The sequence below is a fragment of the Takifugu flavidus genome, chromosome 1 (assembly GCF_003711565.1).
Source record: "Takifugu flavidus isolate HTHZ2018 chromosome 1, ASM371156v2, whole genome shotgun sequence".
NCBI classification, from domain to species: Eukaryota; Metazoa; Chordata; class Actinopteri; order Tetraodontiformes; family Tetraodontidae; genus Takifugu; species Takifugu flavidus.
In genome coordinates, this window is record NC_079520.1 from 1,291,105 (window position 1) to 1,317,515 (window position 26,411).

Below are 26,411 nucleotides of genomic sequence, written 5' to 3' on the forward strand. Positions count from 1 at the left end.
TTGCTTGTAGAACACCCAAAACCCCACGCTGCCCCCCTCAGAGTTTCACTAGAACGGCCGTAAAGTCACTTCTTTTCTCTTAAAAAGTTGCAAATCCTGCATCAATCTTAACTTTGCTGCAGTCTCAACAGAAAGGCCAATTTCCCCAAACTGTTTAGCAGCATCATCATTGTCTGCCGGCTCACAAAGGAACAATGGCCCTCACAGGTTTGTGCTCCTCTGTGGAAACTCTGCCCGGGTCACCGGAGGTCAGCTAATTTGTAGGAGTGAGGGAGGGGGGTGTGCAGGGGGGGTGAGGGCGATTTTCATTATCTCCTCTCAAGATAAACTCAGTGGACAATAGAGAGTGAGGGGCTGATTTCTGTTGGGGTTTTATCCCAACAGTTTGTGTTTGCTGGGATTAAACTGGTGATTAACTGTTACAGTTTCACCGCTGCCAATGTTGGACACCAGACCAAAAGTGCTATAAAATAGCAAGAATTAAACATTAGGCTAATCTGTCAACATGAGTAAGTTATTAACTTTAATTAAATGTAAATCTGAGTTGCAGGAAGGTAAAAAACCGTCAAGCATTTAATCTGTTCTGGCCCATCGCTGGAAGAATAATCAGAAATCAGATAATCTATTAAAAACTACAGGTTGACGGCGCACGTCGGCGTCGTTTTCGCTCCTCGCCGAAGGTTTCTGAGGGTTCTGATGGCGTTCAGACAATAGAGCGTCGTCACGCTCTTGAATCTGCGACCTGCGTCCAGGCTGGAGCCACCGATGACACGATGCAACCAGCATGCAGAGAGGGAGGGAGACGTGTTGTTGCTTCTAACCCCGGGGTTTGTGTTGGGAGGGGCCTTCCAGGCGGGCCCGGAGTGTAAATCATGAGTCCGCACTCGCCTTCTCACGCATTTGTACGGTTGACGATATTAAATTGCGAGCGGTTGTGAGTGCGTGCCAGGCCACAGTCTCCACTCAGAGAAGACAAAGCTGAGGCTGGATGTAGACATGTGGTTGTCTTTAGCAACACCCCCCCCGTCCCATCACTTCCTTTGCTGCCGTCCTCTTGGCTCGAGGCCCAAAATGAGGTTTGCTCGAGTTCTGTAATCAGCTCATCAGAGAAGGATGGAAAACCGCCGCTTGTTCGGCGGCTTCCCGAATCTGCGCCGTGGAGCTGCACTCGGAGTGAACTCGGCAGTGTCAACAGGTGGTTGTAGTGTAGCCGAGCATTCCAGGGAAAAACTGGTGAAGACAGCAGAGAATCTACACCTCCTTCCCGTTCTTATTGTAGACATCTGAGCGCATTCTTTGCGCAAAGTGACAAGTTAAAGCAGGCCACATTAGCCAAAAAAGGCTTTTAGCTGCAGCGGTGGAAGCAGGATCCTTGAGCGGGGGCGTAAAAGCAACCCAAAGCCGACAGCTGTATTCTTTTTTTGCTCCGTAGTTTCCATGTTTAGCTTGTGTACAGGCAGCAAAAGGCGCAGTTTTGCATGCAGCTGACTCGCCGTTGGTGTTGCGCAAGATCTCACCTTGTTCCTGACAGCTGCTACTTCAAGGGATTCCCCCCCCCCTCCGGTCTGCAAAAGCCTCCGGTTGGACTTGGATGTAGCAGCAGGTGGCCGTGCGGGTCGGCCGTGAGCAACCGCAGACGTCCGCCATCAGCAGCATTTCTGCCGCAGCGGCAAATTCGCAGCAACGCTGCGGACGTGAAATCCGAGTGTGGCAAACGCCGGCTTTGATTTGCTCTGGTCAAATCTGGACTCCTGCTGCTTGTAGAGGGTGGTTTTACACACACACACACACACACACATGCTACCAGGCTTCAGCTTAAGTTATTGCTGCTCCTATTGACAGCTGAAGCAGTAGAGAGTGAGTGCTAACAACATGCTGGGGTGAATGAGCCGGTCCAAATGCTTCAGAGAGGAAGTAGTGGCGTGTAGAGTGGCACCGGCGACAGCTGCGACAGACACATAAACCTCCGCTACATGGTTGCAGGGTGGCTGGGATGCTAATTCAGCTGTAACATGTCAACAGTCACAACACGAAGAGGTCAACTTCAGATTCTTGTGTTGCTTCATGATGTGGAGTGTTTAAAATAATGGTGAAAAATGCAGACATTACTCATTAATGCTGAGAAGAAGCGTGTCAGCAGGCTGGAAACCGCTGCTGCTGCTCTGGGTCTTCCTGCCACGATAACTCGCCAAGGCGCACCTTCTCAATTAAAGTCAACAGAAAACCCAGAACGTGCTGCTGCGCCCAGGAAGTCTCCCCGTTACGAGCGGAGCACAACTGTCCAAACGAAAACAGAGCATTAGCGCAGCATTAGCACACCTCTTCTCCATGTCTATAGCCGACTGGACGGACTGTTTTTACTGCAGCTTTGATTCCAAAAATTGCATTCCCGCCGCTTCCTCCCATTAGCTTCACATCTGTTTTGTGTCGGTTGTGGGAGACGAAGGGATCAACCACAGGATATTGCCTTTACTAGCAGCAAAGTTCAGGTTCAGGGGTGGGGTAGCGGCTCAACCACGGGGCAGTTTGCTGCGGGTTCAGATACCTTTTATATTGCGCCGGTGGTTAGCTGCACATTATTCTGCAACTTCCACAATCCAACGGGGCCGTTTGGGTTTAGGGGAGGGATTCGTGTTCCTGTGCACAATCTACACCGCGCAGTGGTTCAAAATTGGATTAATCTTTAAGATCGGGGAAATAAATCTCTTTTGAATCGACTTTTGCAGAAGCCAAATGTTTGAGATTGTGGAGAATTTTCTCCTTCCTGCTTGGGCTCTTTGTATCTTTACATGTGCGGCGGCCTGTAATGGCATTTCTTCAACCTCTGAATTGGGCTAATGACTAATGCATTGTTGTCAGACCTTTCACAGTCGACTTTGTGACCCTCTTTAGCCCGAGCCTTTAGAGAGAGGCTTCTCCCAGTGATTCACCCATGGAGAATGCACCCCAACCCCGTCCAAACTTGTCCTCTCCCAGGAGTCTCAGAAGTGCGCTGCTTCGTTTCAGTGCATCATCTGTCCGCAAGATTTGTTTAAAACACTTTTTTTTTCCACACAAAGGACAAACAGTAAAGTTCTTCTGATTCTCAGCTTGAGCAATTTAGCTGCAACTGTGCAGAAAAAGAAGAGAATAGAACACGATAAGGAGCGATCTGCTTAGTAATAAAACTAAAACAGAGTGAAATTAAAATAAAATGGCTGGCAATTTCTCTAAAAGACTTTTTTGTAATTTGTTTTAGTTTATGATAAGATCCTTTGGATTAGATCGTTCATTTCTGGAGCCTAAAATGTTGTTTACACACACACATATACACACGATGGTGGTGTGATGTGGGACAGCAGCTGTACTGTATGTGACGCTCCTCCACCTCTGACCCACACCTGTCCACCTGTAAATCAGCCCTGGCGGGGGCAGCATTCCTCACGGCCAGCTCACGCCGGGTTCCACTGGCGGAAGGAGTCGTGCACCAGTACAGACTGGGGGTTTCCTCTGACGGCCACAGCACCAACGTGCACTTCAACCTGGCTCCTTGTGGCCCATCGAGTTCATGATTCATAAATAAAACACCTTTACTGTTCAGAGTAACCTGATTGTACCTCAGCCAGAACATTTCTGCACAAAAACCCTCTGATGTTTGTGCAATATTAGTGAAAAAGAAATTGTTTTTAGGGGAGGTCAAAGGTCACCGTGGTCTCCCTGGTCATATCGCAAGAAAAAGACTAGAGTAAATACAGGATCAAAGCACCAATCTCACTCCTGATGAAGACATAAAAGTATGTAAAACAAAACCATATTTTGGCGTTTGCGTGTTGTGTTGACCTGCATGAGCGTCTTCATCCGAAACCTGAGCAGAGCGGTCTGCAGGTGGCATCGCTTCCATCTGTCTGTCTGTGTGTGTGTGTGTGCCTGTGCCTGTGTGTGTGTGTGTGAGAGAGAGAGAGCACCGACCCGCATTCTGCTCACACTGGCAGGGAGATAGGAAGGAAGAAAGTTAGAAGAGCAAAGCCTGGAAATGTTCAGAACCTCTTTTGATGTGTGTTTGCATTCCTTTCAGCGCCGGTGAAAGGCGAGCTGTTGAACGGTAGTGCTGGAGAGGAACACTTGAAACCGATCAAGGCGCTAAGAAAAACACACGCCACGGTCTCATAACAAAAGTCTGAGGTGGGGGTATGCTGGGGGGGGGAAATTAAGAGTAAGTGGGAGAGGAGTTCAAAGAGAATTGAAGAGATCAAGATGATCTGCACAGTTAAGTGATTATTTTCACTTTGGGTTCCAGAAGTGACTGAAAAACAAGTGCCGTTCACTAAATTTGACAGTTTTCAGTGACTTTCAGCAAATGTCTCCACTGTCCGCAGCCTGTTTTGCTCCTGTCGACGTGCACGATGGTCTATGAAGCAGGAGAATGTTGTATTAAGGAACTGAATTATGGGAAATGTAGGGAAAAAAATATTTATAGCTGCAAAGAGGAATTTACGGAGAACATCGGTCAAATCCCAGTTCTTCTTTTCCCATCCTGAACCTCAGCACGACCTGAAGATGGAGACGGGACGCTGTTCTGTGTCTAAGTCAGAGACGCATCATGTGGTCCCATCGTGATGCGTTCGTGTACACCCCGTCGATATTCAAAGGCTGTACCGACAGCTGAAATGTGACACGGCCAGCAGGAGCGATCTGAAGGGGATCGGCGCGACCGTAAATCCTGACGAACCGCATGGGCCAACGATGACGGTGACCGCCATCACCCAACGGCAGGAAATGGCTTTTATTGCCACGTTTTCCATTGTTTACGGGGTGATGGTGACGGCGCTCACGCAACGTCTCAGCTGACTGGAGCTGCGATGTGCCAGATCGCTAAGGGCTAAACTGGCTCAGCGTTTACTACAACGCAGTTTACATAACTCTTCAGGATTCTCTCGGTATCTTCTATCTGCGGCTCCGTGAGGGACTGTGAGGGATTTATTGCTGCCCAGCCAACCAGAAGATGAGGAAAGAAGCACACCCTTGTTGTGCGTTTGCCTTTGGCCCCTGCCATCTGTCCCCACACCTGTACCAGCCTGTCAGAGCCAGGCTTCCTTGTCACTGGGGGCCACACAAGTCTTGCCTGCAGGGACACACTGATCATTGGGGAGGGGGTGCAGGGTGAATCTGAGGCCATGATGATGATTTCAGATCACTGCTGACATGAGCAGTTCCTTGAAATCCTGTATTTAATGCCATGAGAAAGACAAGTGATAGATGCGCGGGCTTTTCTGGTGGTGGCACCCCAAAATCTGCCTTCATCAAATTACTGGCGTGATGTTCAGAGGCATGCGAAGGCCGTTGGCCACTTGTAAAAGCATGAAACGGCCATTAATGTGGTGCCAGATGTTCATCAGACTCCGATGTTCAGGGGATGATTCTCAGCCACTTTTATAGGAGGAAAAGGCTGCTTGGAAGTCAAACTCTGTTGCCGTGAGCACCGTGGTGTTCACGGCAACGGGGCCAAGAGTGTGTGCTGCCAAAAGGAGCCCCTTTTCTCTGGCGTGTAATGAATGAGAATAACGTTCATGAAAGAGGGCTATCAAAGGGGTGATGTCAGAGTGACGGAGTCCTCCAGGATGACACTTTTATTTTTGGCAGGAGAAAAAAAAGCAAAACAGATGCAGCGTAAACCTGTTAGTCACTCACCTCTAATCGGCTTATGCTGGCGCCGCCACAGCCGACTGGCACCTCCGAAGGGTCGCGGGCGCAACTGCGCGTACACGCCTCACGTGACGGAAGACATGTTGGATAACCACAGGAAACCATAAAACAGACTTCTGAAGGATTTTTGACGATATTGTTTGTCCTTCCTGTCCTGATATACTAAATACGCCTACTTTTCATCTGTCCGTCCCGATCTTTGCTGCCAAAAATCCCATTTTAATGACTCGACTGCTGATTCATTTCCACATTTCTGCCTGAGAGTGTTCATGTCCGTTTGGCACGAGTCGTCATAAACACTTTGTTTTATGAGACATGAGAAATGATCCTCACGCCGTGTTTGTATAAGCTTTTTTTTTTTTTTATCAACCTGCCTGCTGCCAGCAGGTGTGAGGAACATCCATTCTGATGCTCCACAGATGTCTCCTTAAGTTCTTTCTTAACTTCTCCAAACATGGAAAAAGGCCCTAATTGCATCCAGTTGCTGGACCCTGTCGAGGTGCTGCCTCAGGCTTTTGTCAAAGTGCACAGACATTTTCTCACCAGTGTCTGAAAGCAGGTGGAAGCGTGGTGGCCACGAGCTCGCTGCAGAGCGTGGAAAAACATCTCTGTCCGCAGGCAGATCCCGGGCCTTGTTTGCTCTCACCAGAGGATGATCTTGTAGGTTCCACCAAGTCAAACAAGCTGCGCGTTGCCAAGTGGTTGAGCCATTCACGCCCACGGGGAGGTATTGACACAGTGTGTGCGGCTGAACCCTCGTCGCTGAGAGCCACTCACATTTACAATTGGAACAGAAGAGCTCTGTGAAGGCATCAAACTGAGAAACCTGCAGTTGTGTGTTCAGGGTCTGACCCCGCATTACTTTTACTGACAGAATAAAACACACACACGCCGATGGAGATATCACACACTTTGGTCTTTGTCACGGGATATTTACAGTTTGTCTTTTAGAAAAACGTACTAATCAAAAAGTGCTGCAGAATGTGTGTTGACCTTGTAAAATGATTTTGAATCAGCACGTCAAATGATGTCAAAGCTCTTTCCTAACTGTGCCACCTGTCTTGCCTCTCCAGATTGTGACAGAGGCTGCAGAACACGATGGAGAACTCGGCTACAACAGCAGCTGAGAAGAAGGAGTGTAAGAGCTCAGGTCTGGATGGAAGTCCCTCGGAAATCCCAAAGAAACCCTCACCCACCACTTTAAGCAGAGGTACAGCTCTTTAAACTTTAAGCCATAGCTGCAGCATTCTGGCCAGTCAGGTCACAAAAGATGCGCCTCATCATCTTGGTTATTTTGCTGCTCGTATGGACCCCTGTTGCTTTACAATAATATCTGGGACTCAGCAGTCCAGTGAACTGAAACATTACGGCCACTGGCGCAAGTCGCCGGGTAGCACATGAAAAGAGTTCGAGCGAGAGAAGGGGCCACGTGTTTCAGAGATGTCAGAGAATGGATGATGAAAAATGCTATAATGAGGTCGAAAGACCTTGTTCTCACCTCCCGAGTGTAAATTTCATGAATTACTAAAAAGGGTTGGCAAAGCAGTGGACAACATGGTGTATCAGAGGCCCCGGATAAAGACTGGAAGGAGGAGAAGCACCTTTGAAATGCTAAGAGGCTGTCGTATGACATTGTGGCGTCAGCGGCGGTGATGCTTAATGATGGGCCTGGTGGCCTGCCACGAGAGCAGCCCTTAACATTAATTGTTTAGGGATGAAGGGTGAGAAACTAGGACGATTTCAGCAAATTCTTCACAAAGAGGGCACAAGTTTCTCTAAGCAGCAAAATAAAGAAAATATTGAACTTGCCATGAGATGAATTATTCAGCCGTTTACTCGCTCGGGAGCATGGTGAGCCGTAGAAGCTGTCAGAGGGCGTGAATTATCACCTCGCCCTGCTGTAGGAAAGTCTGAACCAATCAGGGCGTTGGGTTGTTCCTGTGAGGTAACTCGGTGGGTGCAGCACTTGTAAGATCACCACTATAAAGGTGTCATAATTAAAAGATGAGAACTTGTGTTTTCATTAGCTAGTTTTTGATGAAAACTCCCCATAATGAGCTTTGAGGACCTTGTTCAGGCGCAGGGTTATGAATTACTAACGCCTGCTGGTGGACACTGACGTCCCCGAGGAGGACACGCTGGCATCGTCAAAGTGGCCGCAGCAGGAACGTATCATTCAAGCTTGGTTTTACACTTTAATGAAGGTCCTGGTGGCCTGCCATCACAAAGCCGACTTCGTCACATGGGAACAGTAAAAGTAGGACATCGGTATGTCATTAGAAACTTTTAATGCTTTGCTTTTGTTTGTCGTTACTCTTCTTTCGGTAAACCGGGTTTTCAATTAATATGCATGAAAACGCAAATATGGGACAAAATCTGAATTAGTCACGATGCCTGGAAACATTCCTTAGATATCCTAAACTCAAAGTTCTCCTTTGTTATTTGAAATGGAATTCCAAAGCAGGTCAAATCATGCAAACTGGTCATGAAGTCAGGTCAGTCCTGGAGGACCGCGTCCATGCTTCGTTGTCCTTCCTCAAAACATGTCAGTTTAAACCCAAAGTACCCTGACAAATAGGGTAAACGTGCAGCTTGGTGAGACTTTACAGCTGTGTTGCTATGGAAACAGAGACAATATATTAAATGTTTAGAACAGGAATTTGGTTTGAAGCGTTTATTGAATGGAATTGAAACTGCAGGACCCCGAACTGTAATTCCAGCAGAGACGTCCTTTCAACCTCTTGTTTGCTCAGATACTCTGCATCAGCCACTCACAAATCTCGCTGCTTTGTCCCCAGGAAGAGCCCGTTTGCTTATGTTTCATGGGGCACGCGGCGTCCTGGTGAATTCTGATCCCTGGCTCCTCTCTCTTGCCATGTTAATGGTTTTAAATAGGCCCTTGCATTTTTGGCGACAGCCTGCATCTGTCTCACAGATATGGGGCATGCTTACACAGGCTCTCGCAACCGGACTTCCCGACCCCCGGGATTTACGAGTCGGTGTCGGCATGTGCTTTGCCACGTCAGAGTAACATGTGTTCAGATTAGGTGCCCACTGCCAAAACATCTCAGGCCTTCAGACAAGTACCTGTGATTCATGCCCCACCTCTGCCTCTAACTTCAAATGCAGTGTTGTACCTTCTCAACGAAGGAAGACGGATTGTTTTACAACCCTTATTATATTCTGAGGAGCCAAACTGATACCTTAAATCACCCCATACTGGTGTTGACTGTATGAGACCATGTATCCAGTCGGGCTCAGCATTACTTATTATTCCTGCCTAACAGAGTGTTATAGTCATCGCTCTTTGGGTTTGGCCTCGGTTTGAGAGCTCCCAACATAGATGGATGTTCCTCTGACATCCAGAGATAATTATTTACAACAGTATTTTTACAGCTAGATTTATGATCCTGCCTTTGCTCTCCATGTAGCACAAGGTGAAGCCGGTCTGTATGCTCGCGTGCTGGATTGTGTGTGTTGTCTACGGTAATTCCTGCACTCCAAGAGGATCACCTACATGAATTTGTGGCTGTGCGGAAGACTGTACATTTGCCCCGCAAACTTTATGTACATGATCCTCAAGTAGCAGAAATTTAAATTAAATGAGGAGGGAATGAGGCGGTCACTCGCAGCTGCTGCAGCCTGCAGCTATGGAGGTGCAAGTCGGTCTTCTTTAGTGGAGGATCTGAAGGCTTCCCACCCCCAGGATAGAGGCAAAGTTATAGATTGGCTATCGTTGCTCCATGTCACTAACATTCCAAAGCTTTAGAAATTCAAACCAAATCCAGACTTCATATGGAGACATTCACATTGACTGTGTTATCCCTTTTGGGGTCTCATGGAGGGTGCTGGAGCCTGTCCCAGCTGTATATGGCAGGTCCACCCCTGGATGAGTCACCAACTCATCACATTGTGAGCTATGTTTGGTCATTTGCTCAACGGTACCTTGGCATTGCTCTGAAGGGGATTCTGGTGCCAGGAAGGTTCTTTTGTTTTGCCTGCACAAGGTCTTGAACTGGGAACCCTCCGCTTCTCAACTCAGTCCTCAACAGACTGAGCTATTACCGCCCCACTGAGACCCATCCAGCAGTCAAAGTCAAAGCTGAAGACCACGGTCCTGGAGGGACTGAAGACTGGAGACTCGGTCTCAGGGTAGAGTTGAATTTTGGGATACACAGGAGAGTTATGAGCACCATGGATGTGTCCAGAACTTCCACTGGGCCCACGAGGCCTGTGTTTCTGAGCAGGTCACATCTCAGTGGAAAAAAAAAATCCCAGAAAAAAATAGACCCCCCCACCCCAACTCACCCGACTCCCTCCTCATCCACAGGCTCGCTCCAAAGGGACAGCCACTAATCTTCCTGAGAACGAGTTTCTGCCTTTCTTTTCTAGGTTCCTAAATGAGGCTCTTACGCTGCTGTGCTTCCACAGGCCAGCTAAAATTCACAAATGCTGAGGAGGTGGAGGGTGGGGGGCAAGGTTAGGCAGGGATGACCGCATTCATGCCAGAGCTCTGTGCTTCCTCTTCGCCTTAGAACCCAGAGGATTTATCTTCTAACATCTCAAAGTTCAGCTTGGTTAAAACAAATGACTGCAGAAACATTTTCGAAACAGTCCTTTTTCAAAGACAGCCCCCAGTATATTGATTTACAAGTGTGCCATTGCTAGAAACATCTCCCCAGGTCCAGATCTATCTAAATGGTAGCTGCTCCAAAATATAGATCACCAGTGTTGAGAACGGTGTGGCTCTATCAGGTGTCATTGTTGGCAACATTTTGAAATAAAGCCCTTTGTGATACTTGAGAAGACCTGAGAGCAGCAAACTTACAGGAAGGCCGATTGAGCGATTCCCAGCCATCTTTTATTTTCCTGTCAGGGTCTATAGCTGCACACTGTCAGGAAGGGACGGTTCTGTTTCTGCCCTGGTATGAGCTTTCATTTACGAAGGACAGTTTTATCAAATGTATTTTATCTCGCAAACATCTGCTCAAAGTCGCAAACATCTGCCCAAACCGTCTCTTTTTTTGGTTCACACGGAGGCTGGAAAAGTCTGACTGAAACAGTCTAAAATTGGCGGGTGCAGCTCTGGCGTGAATTCATGTGGCTTTTCTAAACTTCTAGACTTCTCGGCTTCATCTTCACATTTCTTCAGTCTGACTTCACCATCCTGAGACGTGAGTCAAAGTTCGGATACACCAGGTGAAAGCAGACAGGGCAGCCACGTCTTTGGCTTTGGGTTTCCTCCATTAAAAACAGGTTTCTGAGGATAGTTTATTGTTCTGTCACATGAGGGCTGACCTACATGCTAATGTATGGAGATGCTGCCGCTGCTTACGTTTCTTCACAAGGGTTTTAATGTACTGTACATGAATGTATAATATGACCCCATTTTTTTCACATTTTTATTAAAAACTGAATTATATATAAACTCCCTCCCTCCTTTTTATGTTTATTTCAAATAAGTAAGCGCAGAAACCCGCAGCTGACTCCAGCCACAGAGTTCAGAGGAATGTGTAAGGAGTTGAAAACATCACGGAGATTCGCCTTCATAGTTTTGAAAAAGAATTTCTCAAGACAAAATTTATTGGTGAATGCTTAGAAGACTGCCATAAAGGCAGAGATTGGGCACTCTGCTCTTTTTTAAATTGTGTTTTGTGAACTCGGCTTTCTGCCTGTGAGTTTTTGCTGACTGGATGGAGGTCTGACAGCCTTTGGCAGCCCTCTAATGTGGTTATGAAACATAAATCAGCCTGAAATGAGAGGATATCTCTGATATCGCTTGTTTCTTTGGAATGCTCTTTGCCTTCGCTTCAAAGCTCCAAGAGTTGAAAAAGAAACAGTGGGCAATGTCTGCACATATAAATCTCTCTCTAGCAAAAAAGACTACACACACGTGCACACACAGATACACTTACAACATGTTACATTCCTCGCCATTTACAAGCATTTGCAGAGGAGGTGGAGGCAATATATGGATGCTTTAGGGGATTAAGCAACACCCCGCCAGCGGGCCTTCTCTCCATATGCTTCAAGTCCCCTGGCTTGTACTCCCCTTTTTCCTTTCTGTACCTCATCCTCTCTTAAATAAAAAAGCTCTTTTCCCAGCATGCAGTGTGTAATCCAGGCCCCCACCTTCAACACTGCTCCTTTCCCATCAGACCGATGTGTGTTTATCCAATAAAACGCCAAGATTTGTACTCTTCTTAAAAAGTAGGGATGGGGAAGCTCCCCAGACTGATCAGTGACCTTGTTGATCAAAGGAAATTTAAAGTTTTAAAATTAAACCAACTCCACCTTTCCCTACTCCTACTCTAAGAGTTAAAGAGAATTGTCTTTAAGCCTCAGAATTCCGATTTGTGCTTCATTTCTCTTGCAAGTCCGGCTACTTTAATCCCCCCCCCCGACACTCACAGTTCAAGTGAAGCAAAATAAACCTCTGAGGAGTTTAGACGCAGTAAAACAAAAATGTGCACGAGCTGTAAACACAGTCGGGAGGCGCTTGTGTAAACAGGCCGACTTGGTGTTGAGGCGGACAGTCTGTGGTCGGCCTTTTCCGGTTTGAGTCCCGTTGGCCGCCGCGGCCACCCCCTCCTCACGTGCACACACAGCTGTGGTCGCTGCTGGAGAAGGAATATTAATCACACTGAGCCGCGCAGAGCAGCCACATGCCCACGATGAATCGTGCATGTCCGCACCCGCTCAGGCATCTGTTAGAGATCTATTAAACAATATAGTTGGCATTAACGTATGTCGCTCACGAGAGAGTCCTTAACAATCTAATGCAAGTAAAAATAACAAGACAACAAAAATAACAAGAGTTCGGAAAATAATGTATTGAGATTGCAGGAAATATTTGTTCAGATGTTGTTTGTTCCGCCCCACCACTCTCACCAAACCACCCAGGACTCCCAGTTTAGTGGTGGTACAGTCAGTAGATAACTGCTTCTGATATATTTAGGGCTTGTTGCAGTTGTTGTAGTTCCCCCTCAACACACCAGGAGGAAATTGATTTTTGTAGAAGCCTCCTGAGGGAAAGGCTTGGCTTCTTGTAATCACAGATCTAAAGTTTCACTGCAGCTCCTCTGTTAGCATTTAGCAATTAGCCCGTGCTCAGCTGCCAGCCGAGTGGACCAAACTGGGCTCAACCTAAATAAAAGAGTTTCTGCCAGAAAGAAAACAACATCTTGGTTGTTCCGTGGAGGCTGAGGTTTGCAGCACAGGCGCAGGATTTCCATAAACATGTGAAGAAAAAAGAAAGTTTTTCTTTATATTTCCATGGTCACACTTCAGGGGGAGTGTGCAGCCGTGACAGTTGGCCTAAATTCAAGGACCAGATGCAGAGGAATCTCAGAAAACACTGCAACTAGCAGAAAACGCACAGCAGAGTGCTAAAAGGAGCGGATTGGGGGTGATGGGTAACAGTGGTGGGAGTGTACAACACTCAGGACAGTTAAATAAACTGGAAAGTCCTGCATGAGATTGACATTGTTGCTGAAATGTTCAGGATATTTAATACACATCAGCAAACTTGTGTTTTCTGAGGAGAATCTTCAGAAACAGAAGGAAAACAACATTGTTTTGCCAGCAGATCTCGACGTAACGCCGCCGTGCGGTTGTCAGCGAACAAAAATCTGCCATATGGAAAACCTGTTTAAAATGTCATTCACCATAAAGCTGCAGGAAATGTTCTATAACAGCTGGGTAGCAGCAGATGATAGAGTGCTAACCCTGACAGAGGTTGCCAGGGTTGATATTATGGGCTGAGAGACATTTTTAGAAACAGAATGTCTGAAATTTAAATTTTATTGTAAAGCTGTTCCACAAAAAACTCAGATCAGTAAATCATATCGTTTGTCATTGAAAGCCCTTCATTCATAGGTATGATTAACCTCCAAACCTTTCCTGTCAGACACCCATGAATGCTGAATGGAAGTTGCTCTGTGATGATATAATTACGCTTCAAGGTTTGCTGCTTTAGTTCAGTGGAAGGAGTCGGCTTATAAAACACTGTGTATGAATGGAAAATTCACATTTAGTTGAAAGAACGTGTGTGTGTGCGTGCGTGCGCGCATGCCGTGTAAGCCTGTTGTGTTTTGTTTGCCAGGTGATTTCCCCAACGGTGTTAGCTAAGCCTCAGAATTTTTTGGCTCGGGCTTCAAAGAGCAGCGGGGTCGGCCGCCCCGCAGCAGCGAATACAGACATGTTTCCGGGCAGACGTGGATCAGACGTGCAGCAAGCAAACCATTTGTCAGCTTGACCACTGTCACGCTACATTCAGAGTTTCAACACAAATTCTCTGGTTCTAATTTCAGATTTGCATCAGCCTCGCTCCAACGCTCCCTGTGTGTTTAGTGGAAAAAAGATGGCGCGGATTGGGGTTTTTTGGATGTTTTGTTGGTGATTTTCAGATTCTAATTTCTGTTTTGCATTCTGTTTTGATCAGAAAACTCAATAAGGAAGACTGTAATTAGCGCGTGTCCTGTAAAAGCCTCTGAGAGAACATCCACGCTAAAGTTGTGTTTATAGGGGATGAAATGGCTTCACTGTGGCCTCCTACTGCGCACCTTCACAACACGCTGATGAAGCTCAGCTATAGAGCCGCCGCCACAGGAGCACAGGATCCATCTTTGTCTGTGATACAGGTGGTGTTAGGAAGATTCTTGTTCCTTCTTTTGGAATAGCCTAAATTGTGTTCAGAATGCAGCTGTGAATGTATTTCAAGTCAGTTAAAATGGGACAAAAGTGGCCTAAGAACAAACTGTTAACTGTAAAAATCTGCAAATTACAAATTAACAAAAGATGTAAAGGACAAATATTTTAGCATTTTTAAACAGCAACATGATTTCATCACATTTCTTCTTCTTGCAGGATTGAATTTCCTGACCAGTTCCATTTGTTTCTTTAATAACTGGGAATAATAAATGGGGTCATGAGACGCAGCAATGTACAGACAAGCAACCTATAGATCCATATTTTGAAATGTTGCTAACTTCACCACTGAGCCCACTAGAAGGAATCCACAGGGTTTGTTTCTCTGGGGTCGTCTCAAAAAAGGGAGAAAGAAACAGGTTTGAGATTCTTCACCAATAAAAGTGTTTTAAGTCCTCTTTATTCAGCAGGGGTGCAGACTTAGAGAGAATCTGGCCCATCTGAAATTCCCACGGATCAGAGAGGGAGGGAGGGGAGCGAGCGAGGCAGAAGTAGAGTGGGAGCGGGGACTCGGATGAGGGGGGTATTGTTTACATATCAAGACACTTCCTCCAACTCCCAGGAAAAGCAGTAATTTACCTCGCAGGGTTTTTACAGTTTAATTTCTCCATTGTGTCGAGGATAACCCCTTAATTATAGGAAAGGAAGTAGCCTAAGCCCCGGACAGAGGCCGAGCACTTGCGGAGAACCTCAGTTGGTCCCCCACCTCCATCTGGACTCCTCCCGCCCTCTTGCTGTGGCAATTTCTCCCATTCACCAGCACTCGCGGGGCGTCTGGGCACTGGCCAGTTAGCTCTACGCTTCAACTAATATTTCCTTTCCGATGGAGACTCAGAGGTGTCTGAACCGGGAGGAAATCTTGGTTGGGGGAGAGTCAAAGCTGCCAAAACTCTATAAAGCTCTTACTCTTGACAGCCTATTAATTACATCTTGAAGACTTTATTTGGAATATCTAATGCAAAAACCACACCTCGACAGCTCTAACTGCTAATTAACAGCAAGGCTGGTAGGTCAATATTTGCTCATGCCTCACGTTATAAATGTCCCAAGAAATTTGTCTGGGCAACTTTACGGAAAGGGCAGAAATATGCACCAGCAAGTGCGTGTGCCAAAATATGGCTGACACGTATGTTTCTTTCACACAGACTTGAATTCACATGTGTGTTGTAGTCGTCTATATTAAATGTAAAAAGGCTCCATGATTCATATAGAATCCGATATTCCAGTATTGCGATAAAAATTTTTTGAATCTCCCAACTCGTGCACGTTTCCACAGCCAGCGCCATCTAGTGGTGGGCCGAGGTGTTAGCTAACGGAAAGGTTGTTACAATTTTCCCCGACAGCCACCGATGCCCCCCCGACGGTGCGTTTAGTGTGTGCGAGGCGTCCCGACGCAGGGTTGCAATGCAGTTGTGTGGGAGAAGCTGCAGCAAGGTTGTTTTTGCAGGTGTGTGTTTGGTCCAGTCCGTACTGGACGGCTGCTGGTTCTGTGACACCAGCCTTGTGCGTCTCAGCGTGGCGATGGAGTCGTTTCAACAACCCTTCAATTGGGGGATTTCTAGTGACGCGTCTCACATCAGAACACGAAATCCAGCAGTTTTCACAGCGCGGAGACCTTTTTCCTCCTGTGTTCGCGGCTTCATCCTGCAACCGTTGCCTCGGTCCCTCCCCATGTCGTCATTCGATACCGGTTCCACTCTGGCACTTGTTGCCATCGTCGTTGTCAGCAGTCTGCACCAGCGGGGGAAGGAGGACTTCAGAAGGCTCCTTCTCAGCACGAACTGTCTGAGCCATATTTTCCTTTCAGACATTATTCAACACCTCAGTGAGCTAAATGTATTTTACATTTCAAAGCTGCAAGTTGTGGTTCTGGTTTAATTCAGCAAACCTTCATGCTGCCATTTTTCATCGTTTCATACTCCATTTCCAGACACTTTTAACCAAAACTCTGTTGAAAGTGTCTGGATTCGTATTAACCTCTCTCGCCCCCCTCCCCCCTCGCTCCACTGCGACACAGTTACGAGCACCATTAGGCTGTCATAACACGGCACATGTAACAGAGGTGATTCCAGGCATGTGAGGAGAAGGCGTCACCGGGGACCAAGGCCCAACACTGTTGCTGCCTCATGGTCCAGGGTGATGGGTACCACATGTAAGTAGAGGGAACCACTGGCCCTAATAGGAGCTGACAAGTGGTGGTCTAACAGAGGGGAGATCAGATGACATGCAGAGAGACTGTTGCTGTTGAAACAGAGCCTCATGGCAGGGCGGTTCTGCTTTAAATAGAGTCTTTGTACAAAAGTAACACTCGATCTCGGCTCCCCTCCCACTCGGGCTCTCCATCATGGTGGAACCAGACTGCATAGTTGGATGAAAAATACTCCAGAACCTGTATTTTCGTCAGCGTTAGCAAGTGCCACTGTAGCCAGCTGGTGCCATCACGCAGGGGAGCAAAGATGGAGGGTGGTGGTCTCGAGGCTGCGCTTGTGCCTAGAAGGTGGCTGCTCTGAACCCCTGGCTGTTGTATCTCTATTGTCTGGGCTGCAAAATTTGACCCTTTCTTTTCCAACCTGGGTCAAGTGTGGTCCAGTTTAGTCACTCCAGCTTTGGGAGAGAGGGCAGCCACAGATAAGAGAAACCAGATTTAGCTGCTTGGGGAACCACAAAGTAAACTAGGGCTTCTCTGTGGGAGGTTTAAATCTAGAAAACAGTTCTAATTGAGGCTATCGGTGAGGCTAAAACATGGGCAGGTGTCTTTTTCTCACCAGTACGCATCATCATCTATTTAGGGCTGTTGTAAGCAGGAACGCCCCCCGTGGTCAGGTCTGAGAGGCCCCTGCAGTGATTGTTGCCAGTACTTATTGTGGTGTTGGGACGATGAAGATGAAGACTAAGATGGTGTCAGCATGTGGCACCTTTTACACACTGAAGGAAGAGCAGCACACATGCGAGCAGCATGGTGAGCCAGGCAGTTCAGCGGCAGGGGAAATGCTTTCTAATCAAGGCCTTGGAAAAACACAACCCACAATGGCCAAACTCAGAAATCATCTTCAGCACAAGGAGCCAGATGGTTTTTGTTTGGATCTATTGAAAGAAAACCCAAAGCAAAGAATTCTATTATGAATCAGCTCAGTCATGTGTTTCTGTACATAAAAGTAGAGTCCAAATTACATTTGGTGATTCTTTAAATAACACACATTTACTGCAGCTAATAGATGGAATTAAGTGCTGTAAGACAAGTCTACCAAATGTTTTTTCCCCACTTTTCTCAAATTAAGTCAAGATAAGTCAAGACTTTTCCCTGGATTTGCTCTGGAGCCTGGAGTTTGGCATGAGTTCCCGCTGTAATTGCTTCACCATGTTGCCACTCAGTTGCGCCGTCACCAAGACTGCAATAACATATGGAGCTCTTTATGTTTTTTTCTCTCTCTGACTTAAGTAAGCCCTACAAAACATCAAGGTTTGAAGAAACCCCACTGTTATCATCGCTGTTGTAGTCAGAAACATTTAGCTAACGCTGCCGTCCGTGTATTCCCCAACAGTTTCACTCTTCAGGTTGACGTAAGGTCTCTGGCTCAGTGACGGATCCAAAGAGTTCTTGGAATTTTATAATAATATTGCTCCGTTCTGGGGATTCAAATGTAGATGTTTTGGTGTTACAGAGGACCTTTGAGCTTCAGTATACGTTATGAGATGCAAATGTAACTATTTTCCACCCCTGATGTATAGTGATGAGTCCCCTCATGCTGGTGTCGTGCTTCGTGCTTTGCTCTCTTATTAGAAGCAGATATTTATGACTAACGATTAGCCAAGTCACCTCATAAAAACATGGTTGCTGGTCCTCTCAGCAGTCGATGTATGAAAAAGGTTCACTCCAGGTCCCTGGAATTAGCTGCACAAACAAGCTAATGCTTGTTAGAACTTCAGTGGGTTAAAGGAGAAGGATGTAGATGCAGAGAGCAGGTCTCTGATGTGGAGCACCTCAAGTCCAGGTCTGGTCCGTCATAACATGTTTCAGCTGAGTAAGAGGCTGTCATGTGACCAAAGCTCGATCTCTGTTGCCCTACCGATATCCTCTGTCTCTCTGAACTTCTCCATCAACCATTTATGCTTGACAGGTCCATCTTGCCTCCATTTTCTTTGATTGAGTCTTTTAAATCATTACGTATACTGTACATTTAGCAGTCTATTGTGTCGCGTGCCCATTAACGAATTATTGTAAATTAGGTGGACAATTGAGGACTACAATTTAGTGCTATTATTGAACTATTTCTATTCTCCCCCTTTTCACACTCGTTACATCATAAATTATCCACTTATGGGAAATTGTTAGATGTCCAGAGAAGCATCAAAAATCTCTGCCTGGAGTTAAAAAGGTAATTAAATGAGGCTCTTTGCAAGCCTGGCTGTGCACGTGGCTTTCCAGAGGATGAAAAATGACCTCACAATGATGTTAAATCTCCTTTGAAATAAACCCGAACCTGACTGGACAAATGTGTTCTCTGTTTTGTGTCCTGCTTCTTTTGTCTTGTAAAACAACAATGACAACAGTCGTTATAACTCCCGTGGGGGAAAAGTCCACAGTAAAAAGCTCCATAAAAGTTTCTCAGGTGAGGGAGGTTCTCCCTGCAGGCTTCCCCTCAGAGCTGACTCAACTCCTGGAGTCACACCAGTTAGCTAATTTTATCACAAAAGGGTGTCAGTGGTTCCTGTGACAAATGATCCCTTATCCTGAGAGCTGTTGTTTGTTGTTGCTGACTAATGTCCTGGCCACTCGCTCTTGTCTCGGGAGCTTTCAGCTGCCAGATGTCAGAGTGAGTGCAAACCCATGAAGAAGCGCTGGTTTTCTTAGCTCCTTGTGCAGGTGTCGTTTATCCTCCTGCAGGTTAAAGCTCTGCGTTACCTGAGAATGGACTTGCGGTGTCGGAGTCTTTGTGAGTGGCTGTGGAATCATCACTGCTGCTGTTTGGTTAATGTCTAGTCAACCACTGCACAGGTGGAGGAAAAGAAGCACACTGGAACATGAGCGACTATTTTATTTGATATTCAGGGTAGACGCTTATGGCTACAGCCATCACTGATCCGATCTAATGAAGACAGACGTGTGGACTAACAGGGAGTCGGGGCTTTTCTTTTCCAGTATTCTTTCTCTTCTCTAAACGGTTTGACCTGACTGGCTGCTGGGGACTGATGAAAGTGACATGTGTTACTCTTGCGGCCACATGTTTATTTGACTTCCATACTTGCATTAAGTCCAAGTAAACATATCAGCTGGCCTCCGGGCTGCTCCCCCCACCCCGACTGTAGGGAGGAGAGCCAGAGCGATGTCCGTCACCGCTCCTGCCTGTTCAGGGATCTCAGATGTTTATATCTGCAGACAAATAGTTTCATTTAATTGTTCTTTTGTCTTTTTAGCCTTCTTCATCGTTTTTACACTGTAAAACCGACTCCAACTGATTAAACTGTGGGCCGTATTAACCACCTTTCAATGCTTAAAATGCATGAAACTATTAAACACTGTCATTGTCTTGTCTTAATGAAATGAGCAACAATATAACTGTCACTTGAGTTGCAAACAGGCCGCTGACAACAGGTTCAAATTGCACTGTTGGATGTTGCTGCTGTGAGGTTCTAACCGAGCAACTTCTTTAAAATAACAACCATCTTCAGATTTATATTTATTTCCTGTGAAACATAAACGCTAAAAGAAGGGCCACTTCTTGGAAACCAGTGTGGGGATGTGGGGATGCAGTTGGTGGGACCTCCTGACCTCCTTCACAGCTGTTTCTTGTTAGTTCTTTAAAACAAATTCCCAGAGTGAGATGGTTTCCACACCGAATCCTGCCCCAAAGAAAGAGGCCAGACAAGGAGGGGTTTATTGGACCCCTTGTGTGCTTGTGCGTTCGTGCGTGTGTGTGTGCGTGTGCGTGTCAGCCTGTATATTAACAGCACACTCTCACTGTTTTATCTAATCTGGACAGATGACCTGGCAGCCTGCAGGTCTGCTCTTAAGATGTTCTGACCTGTGTTCCAAACACCTCCAGCAGCCAGCTGAGATCTTAAAAATCCTCCTTCTACTTTAAATGCAGCAAAAGCGTCGGGTCTTTACAGTCGCTTTGTGAGCGCTGACCTTTGGATTCAGCAGCTGCTGGATGCAAACAAATGAAGGTGGATTATACTGAGAAACGGGAATAAAATATACTCAGCCGTAGCTTCCAAATGTTTCTGACGGTTTACTCTCAGCCGTCACCAGACTTTTAAAATACTGCACCTGGTGTTCTCTCTAATGCAAACACACGTGAAGAGAAAGTTGAGGGACGCCCCCCCCCCCACTGCACTTACTGTAGGTTTGAGATGCTATTACTGTCATGCAGGAACGGATGATATCAGTTGTTTATTTAATGAAATCATCATGTTCGTGGTTATTTTAAACCTCCTGACCTTAAATAACATCTGTGTCTTCGCTCTTCCAAAAGCTTGTGTATCATTCTTTAAAACCACAGACACATCTGAGGGACTCGGTGTAGCACTTTGATGGAGACCAGGTCCAGGAGATGCTCCCCAGCCTCCTGCGTGTCTCCCCGGAGGGTGGCTCACCTCGGGGTGACCCCCCCGGGCTGAGACAGCCTTAGATTGATGTGTGCTGCCTGCTTCTCCCACACTTGGTGAGCTGTTGTGGGCATTTCCTCTGACTCCTCCGTCTTTCCTTTCAAGTAAAAATAAAGGCCTGTTCACAAGTGGGGAGGGGGAATGCTGAACTTGCGCTGAGGATGCCGTCATGGGGCACTGAGGACGCTCTTTGTGTGGACCAGCAGCTTCTCTGTCAGCTGTGTTTGAGAGGTTAAAGGGCACAGACAAAGTACCGAGATTCTGCTGCCAGAGCGGCGGCTGCTGCTTCCACACTTGATGCAGCAGGTAAAGTCGGACTGGAAGTAAAATTTGGATTTAATTAGCCTTCAGAGGAATTTGCAATCACAGCAAGTAACAGATCTGTATCAATCCCGGTGCATTAATTGCCCGCTCAGACCCACGTCTTTGCTCCAAAGAGGCCTGGCGATAAATCAGAGGCCTGCACGGGAAGCTGATTAGCCTGACACCTCATCAGTCTTCACAGAGGCCTGCAGCAAGGTTGAAGCTGTGAGCTGAGCTACCTGTGTGCTAGCACCCCACCTGGTAAAGGCCCAGTCCGGTAATGCGTGGTCCTTGTTAGGGAACGATCTCCAACAATTAGTGCATGTGCTGCAGCTCCTTGTGGCTGAGATGATGGATCACATGCGTGTCAGGTTCCTGGGCTGGACTCGGATACTGTTTGCCTAACTGAGGCGTGTAAATTTGACAGAGACAGAGAAGAGTGGCCAGCTGTGTCTGAGCCTGTAAACACGCTGCGACCGGAGCGGAAGAGCCCCGGCAGTTTAGCAACAGCCGCTGCGGGATGACACAGCACATCTGTGAGGTCCAGCGAGGATGGATGAGGGTGCCATGGCAACATGATGTAAACATGGGCATTAGGCTCTCAGAGTCCCAGACATGGATGGGCTCCTGCTTTCTGTCCTAATGCTGTCAGGTACACAGCGAGTCAGGGCCCCCTGTGGCGGTGTAAAAGTGGGCCCGTAATCCCGTTTCATACATCGCTCTGTTTTCACTGCTGAAGACGACCACGCCAGCCTTCCTCGGGAGTGTGTTTGATGTGTGCATTGCAACATATACAGACCTTCCAGGAGGTCACAGGAACTGATGAATTTCCGCTCAAACTATCTCATGTCATTACAGAGACCGCGGCCTAATCCACTTACCTTCTGCCCCAAATCCCCTCTATCAATAAAAAAGGCATCGTTTTCTCCTCCCTGGGGACTGTTAAAAGCAAAGAGTCACACTGTTAAGACCTTCTTTCATTGATGGCAGTGGTTCCGTGCTCTCCCGTAAGCCTCTAATCCCTCTGTCGCCATCACTCGCCCATTCATTGCCCTGGAGGAAGCAGTGACTTGTAGACTAAACCTGCAGGATTCATGTGATATGTGCCGTGTGAGATTCAAAGATTAAGCTAAGTCTTCACTTTTTACTAACCTCAAGCGCCACACTTGCTGCGCCGCGTTTGGTGCTTTCTCCTTTTCTCCGAACGTTGCACGTCGAGCTTGCTGGGAGTGAGCTGCAGAACAAATCAGTGTCTGTGTGTTTGTGAGTGTGTATGCATGCACATGAGCATTTGTGTATAGCTGTTGGCACGGAGCTGTGTAGTTAGGAGGCGGGCCAACTTTTTCTGCTGGAATTTCCTGTCTGAATTGAGCGCCCCCACCTCTCGGCTGCTCTTCTCTTTCTCTGTCTCGCTGCCCCCTCTCTCTCAAAACACAACAAAGGCTTTCTCTTTTTTTTCCTCTAGAATTATTCCTGGCCCGGCCTCCCAGGGCATTATTATTATCGTTGAGTACTTCCTCGAAGACATGAGCTCCACTCCACTCTCCACTTCACTGCTGCCCTGATCCGGCGCTTCATTTGGACATGATGAGGGAGCGCTTTTCCTCCGTCTTTTCCGAGTCACGAGACCCGAAGAGGGCTTTGTTAACACTGAACACCTGGCTTTGTCTTCAGAGAGAGATCAAACTGCAGCTTTAGGGTGCAAGCTAAGAGGGAGGAGAAGATGTGGGGCTCTAACCCCACCGCTTCACAGGATGTTTGCCATGTCTGGAGCTTCATTATAGGGGCAAGAGATGTATTTCAGTCTCAAAACAAACATGTTATGAGAGATCCGAACTGATACGGGGCCTCAAACTAAACCCACTGAAAGATTCCTGTGGCTTTTTCTTGTTATTATTTACATTAAAAAATGAATCAATAAACCCAATGCAAAAAAGGCTTTACAGACTTTTGAGTGAACTGATTATGTCATAGCGATGATGTGCATGTCGACCTGATGTGCTTGAACTTCAGATCACGTTTCCCTTTGACGGCATCAGAACAATAAAACAGGTTGGTAGAAAACAGTGATTTGTGCCATAGGCCACTTTTAGCAAGGCATTTAGTAGGCAGCATTAATTATTTCTAACATGCTACCTCCTCCTTTGTTGGCAGTATAAAAGACCACCACTATTGTACATTAAAGAGCTCATTGTTGGTACTTTAGTTCCGTGTGATTGAAGGTCTCATGTGTCTGGCAGGTGGGACACAACAACTCAATTCTCTGGTTGCTACAGACCAAAGCCTGGAAGGAAAGAAACAATTGTGTTCAATTCTTAATCTGTGTTATGTTCACGTGGAAACCCAGATTTTATATTTATTGAAACTCGTTATGGTGATAGTCCAGCGAGACGCTGCGGCGTGACTCTAGCTTCCACCACAGACTCTTTATACTGGTCGAGTCTTGTCGTCTGCTCCCTCCCACCGTCTCCGCCCGTGATGTGCCAGGCAGAGCAAGCGGTGGGGCACCTCTTGAACAAAGCCTGAACTTCTGGCTCCACTTGTGAAGATAAAGCTCAGACCTCTTTTTCCCAGCTCTCACTCCCGCTCGTTCATTTACTAGGCGCCTCATTTGGCTTTCCAGCGCACATGTTGACTCGGAGTTGGCCGCCTGTCCCCCACACAAAAGCAAGAGAGGCGTCGCTGGCTGTGATCCAGCGCGGGCATAGATCTCAGACACTCTGCGCTCAAAGACACTGGGTGGACTTTACGACTCATTTTAGTGTCATTTAAAAATCAGAATTAAATCTCTTTAGGAATTACACTGCAAAAACTAAAAACAAAGAAATATCTTATGTCTATCAGTTAGCAGAGTATCCACAGGGTTTTACCAATAACCAACCAAGTTCTGGTGTGGTGAAAGAAGAAGAAAGAAGAAAATAAACATTGTAGGGTGATTCTGGTCCTCAAATGTCCCCCCAGGCGAACTGTCCTCACCCAGTCATGCTTAATCCCATCCTGACTGTGTACATGATGGTGCAACGTCACGATGATTACCTCAGTCACAGTAACAAAAGGCTCAACCGGGGTTAAGTAGCAGTAATGTCTGTCTTTGTATTCAGCCGAACCAAAGAACAACAGCCAGAGCTGCGCTGGAGCCCGTGGGCACAGAGTCCTGTTGCACCTTGTTTTCAGGGAGTCCTGAGGCTTCCTGTGTCAGCTGCGAGAAAAGTGGATGTGGAGACTTATTTTGGAATGTGGGCCTTTCTGTCGCCTCCATTTCTTAAGCAGTTAACATGTCAGCTGATATTTACATTTTTAAACGGCATTGCTTTAGTGTGTAAGTCAGGCTCCAGCCTTTCCTTCAGTCATTTGTTTAAGCACATGTCCTTGAATGTCAAGAAAGGCTTTGTTTCCATGCACATGGCAACACGCTCTGAGGTGGAGATAATAATGTGATAATAATGTGTACAGGTTGTACCTGACAAATCAAGTTGATCAGGTGTATCAGCCGTGAAAAGATGTGCCCGATTACCCACCGTCCCCCGGCCCCCGTTCTACACAAAGACAGAGATAACGATCTGATCTTGGTGAGCTTTGACCTTTACCTTTGGTCCCTGCTCCCAGGTCAGGCCAGGTGTTCTGGACTGTGCAGCCAAAGCAGCCTAATAATCAACCCAGGGGATGTTCTTTGTTCTGTGTTCTTTGTCCGTTCTCAGCTCCCCTGCACCAGAACATTAAAACCTCAGACTGAGATGTGGAGACTTTCTGTCTGTTTCGGTCAGGACAGTAAAGTCTCGGGCTCAGCGGGTTATCCTGACAGTAATTAATGAAGATCAGCTGTGTTGTCCTAACAAGACTTTCCTCAAGCGTCAGATCATTTATGACAGGAAACGGTGGATTTGTACATTCTTTGTCAGGCATAAAAACACATTCATTGTTGTGTGAAGCCTGTGTTGAATAAAGAGAGCCATTAATGAACACACCGTTTTCTGGGTAAAAACCACAGATGGGTAGAAAGCCTCAATTAATGGTGCATTTTGGGAACTTGTAAAATGCTGAGATTACTTCTCATGCTGTGCTTCACCGGCTTTTAAGCTAGAATAATAAGTCGTCTTACTTTCCACCTGAAATCTGTGCTCTGCTAGAGAACAGCACCAGAACCTTTGTCTCCACCTAACAGGGATTCATTGTGCCTCAGCTTTTGTTGACATTTCAGGTATTTATGGGATGGAAATGACCAGTTATTGCTCACTCTGATCTTCACGGCTGATCCAAAGAGCGCGTGTGTGTGTGTGTGTGTTTGATTCATTGGTGCTGAAATGCTAAAAAGGATTTCCACAACTCGCCCACATTTAACGCTCACTGTAGTTTCCAACTTGATCCCGACTGTCTGTCCTTCTGTTCTGCACAGGTGCCCATCATCTCTTCCCCACGTTTCACACGCCAATACCTATCGATGTGAGACACCATGAGGGGCGGTACCATTACGAGCCACACCCACTCCATCCCATGCACGGGTAGGTATTGTTGCTTATGAACGGTTGGTTGGAGAACCCATTCTGGTCCTCGTTATTGCAAAAAGTATTACAGTGATTATTCACTTTTAAAAAATCATTATTCTGCAAGTTATGGTACAAAAAAATGTTTTTCTAATCCAGAAAAACAGCATTACAGTCATTTTCCGCTCCTTTCAAAGTTCTAAGTGTGATTGTTCCTTTAAGAACTGTCTTATTTAAATGTCTTTCACAACAACCTTCAGTTGGAATCATAATTTTTATTTATTTGTTTTTTAAGTACTACTTAGTGAACCAAATTTAAATATATAAACGTCAGAGCAGATGAAGCCAGATGAGCCACACATGCACACTGCTCTTTTGGTTCCTTGCTCTCTCCAGTTTTTAACAAATAAAGAACTCTTCTAAAAAAATACAAGACATAATTCTAACTTTGGTAATAGTTTATTCTTTCATCCACTCGCAGGTCACTAATGTTCATCTTAAATATCGGTGGACACAGAAATGTAACATTTAAATTCAGTAAGATCAGATGATACGCTGTGGAAGCAGAGCTATTGATCACCTGTAAACCAGAGAGAGAGTGTGTGTGTGTGTGGGGGGGGGGGGGGG

General features: G+C 46.5%; 1 protein-coding gene across 1 annotated transcript in view; it reads left to right on the top strand.

Annotated features, from left to right (window-relative positions):
* The window catches only part of gli2a (GLI family zinc finger 2a), a 55,500-nt gene that overhangs the window by 3,175 nt on the left and 25,914 nt on the right, over positions 1 to 26,411 (top strand). Inside the window, 2 exon segments of the mRNA XM_057041000.1 lie at positions 6,756 to 6,892; positions 25,697 to 25,802. Of these exon segments, the coding sequence (XP_056896980.1) occupies positions 6,781 to 6,892; positions 25,697 to 25,802 (218 nt within the window). The 5' untranslated portion in view covers positions 6,756 to 6,780.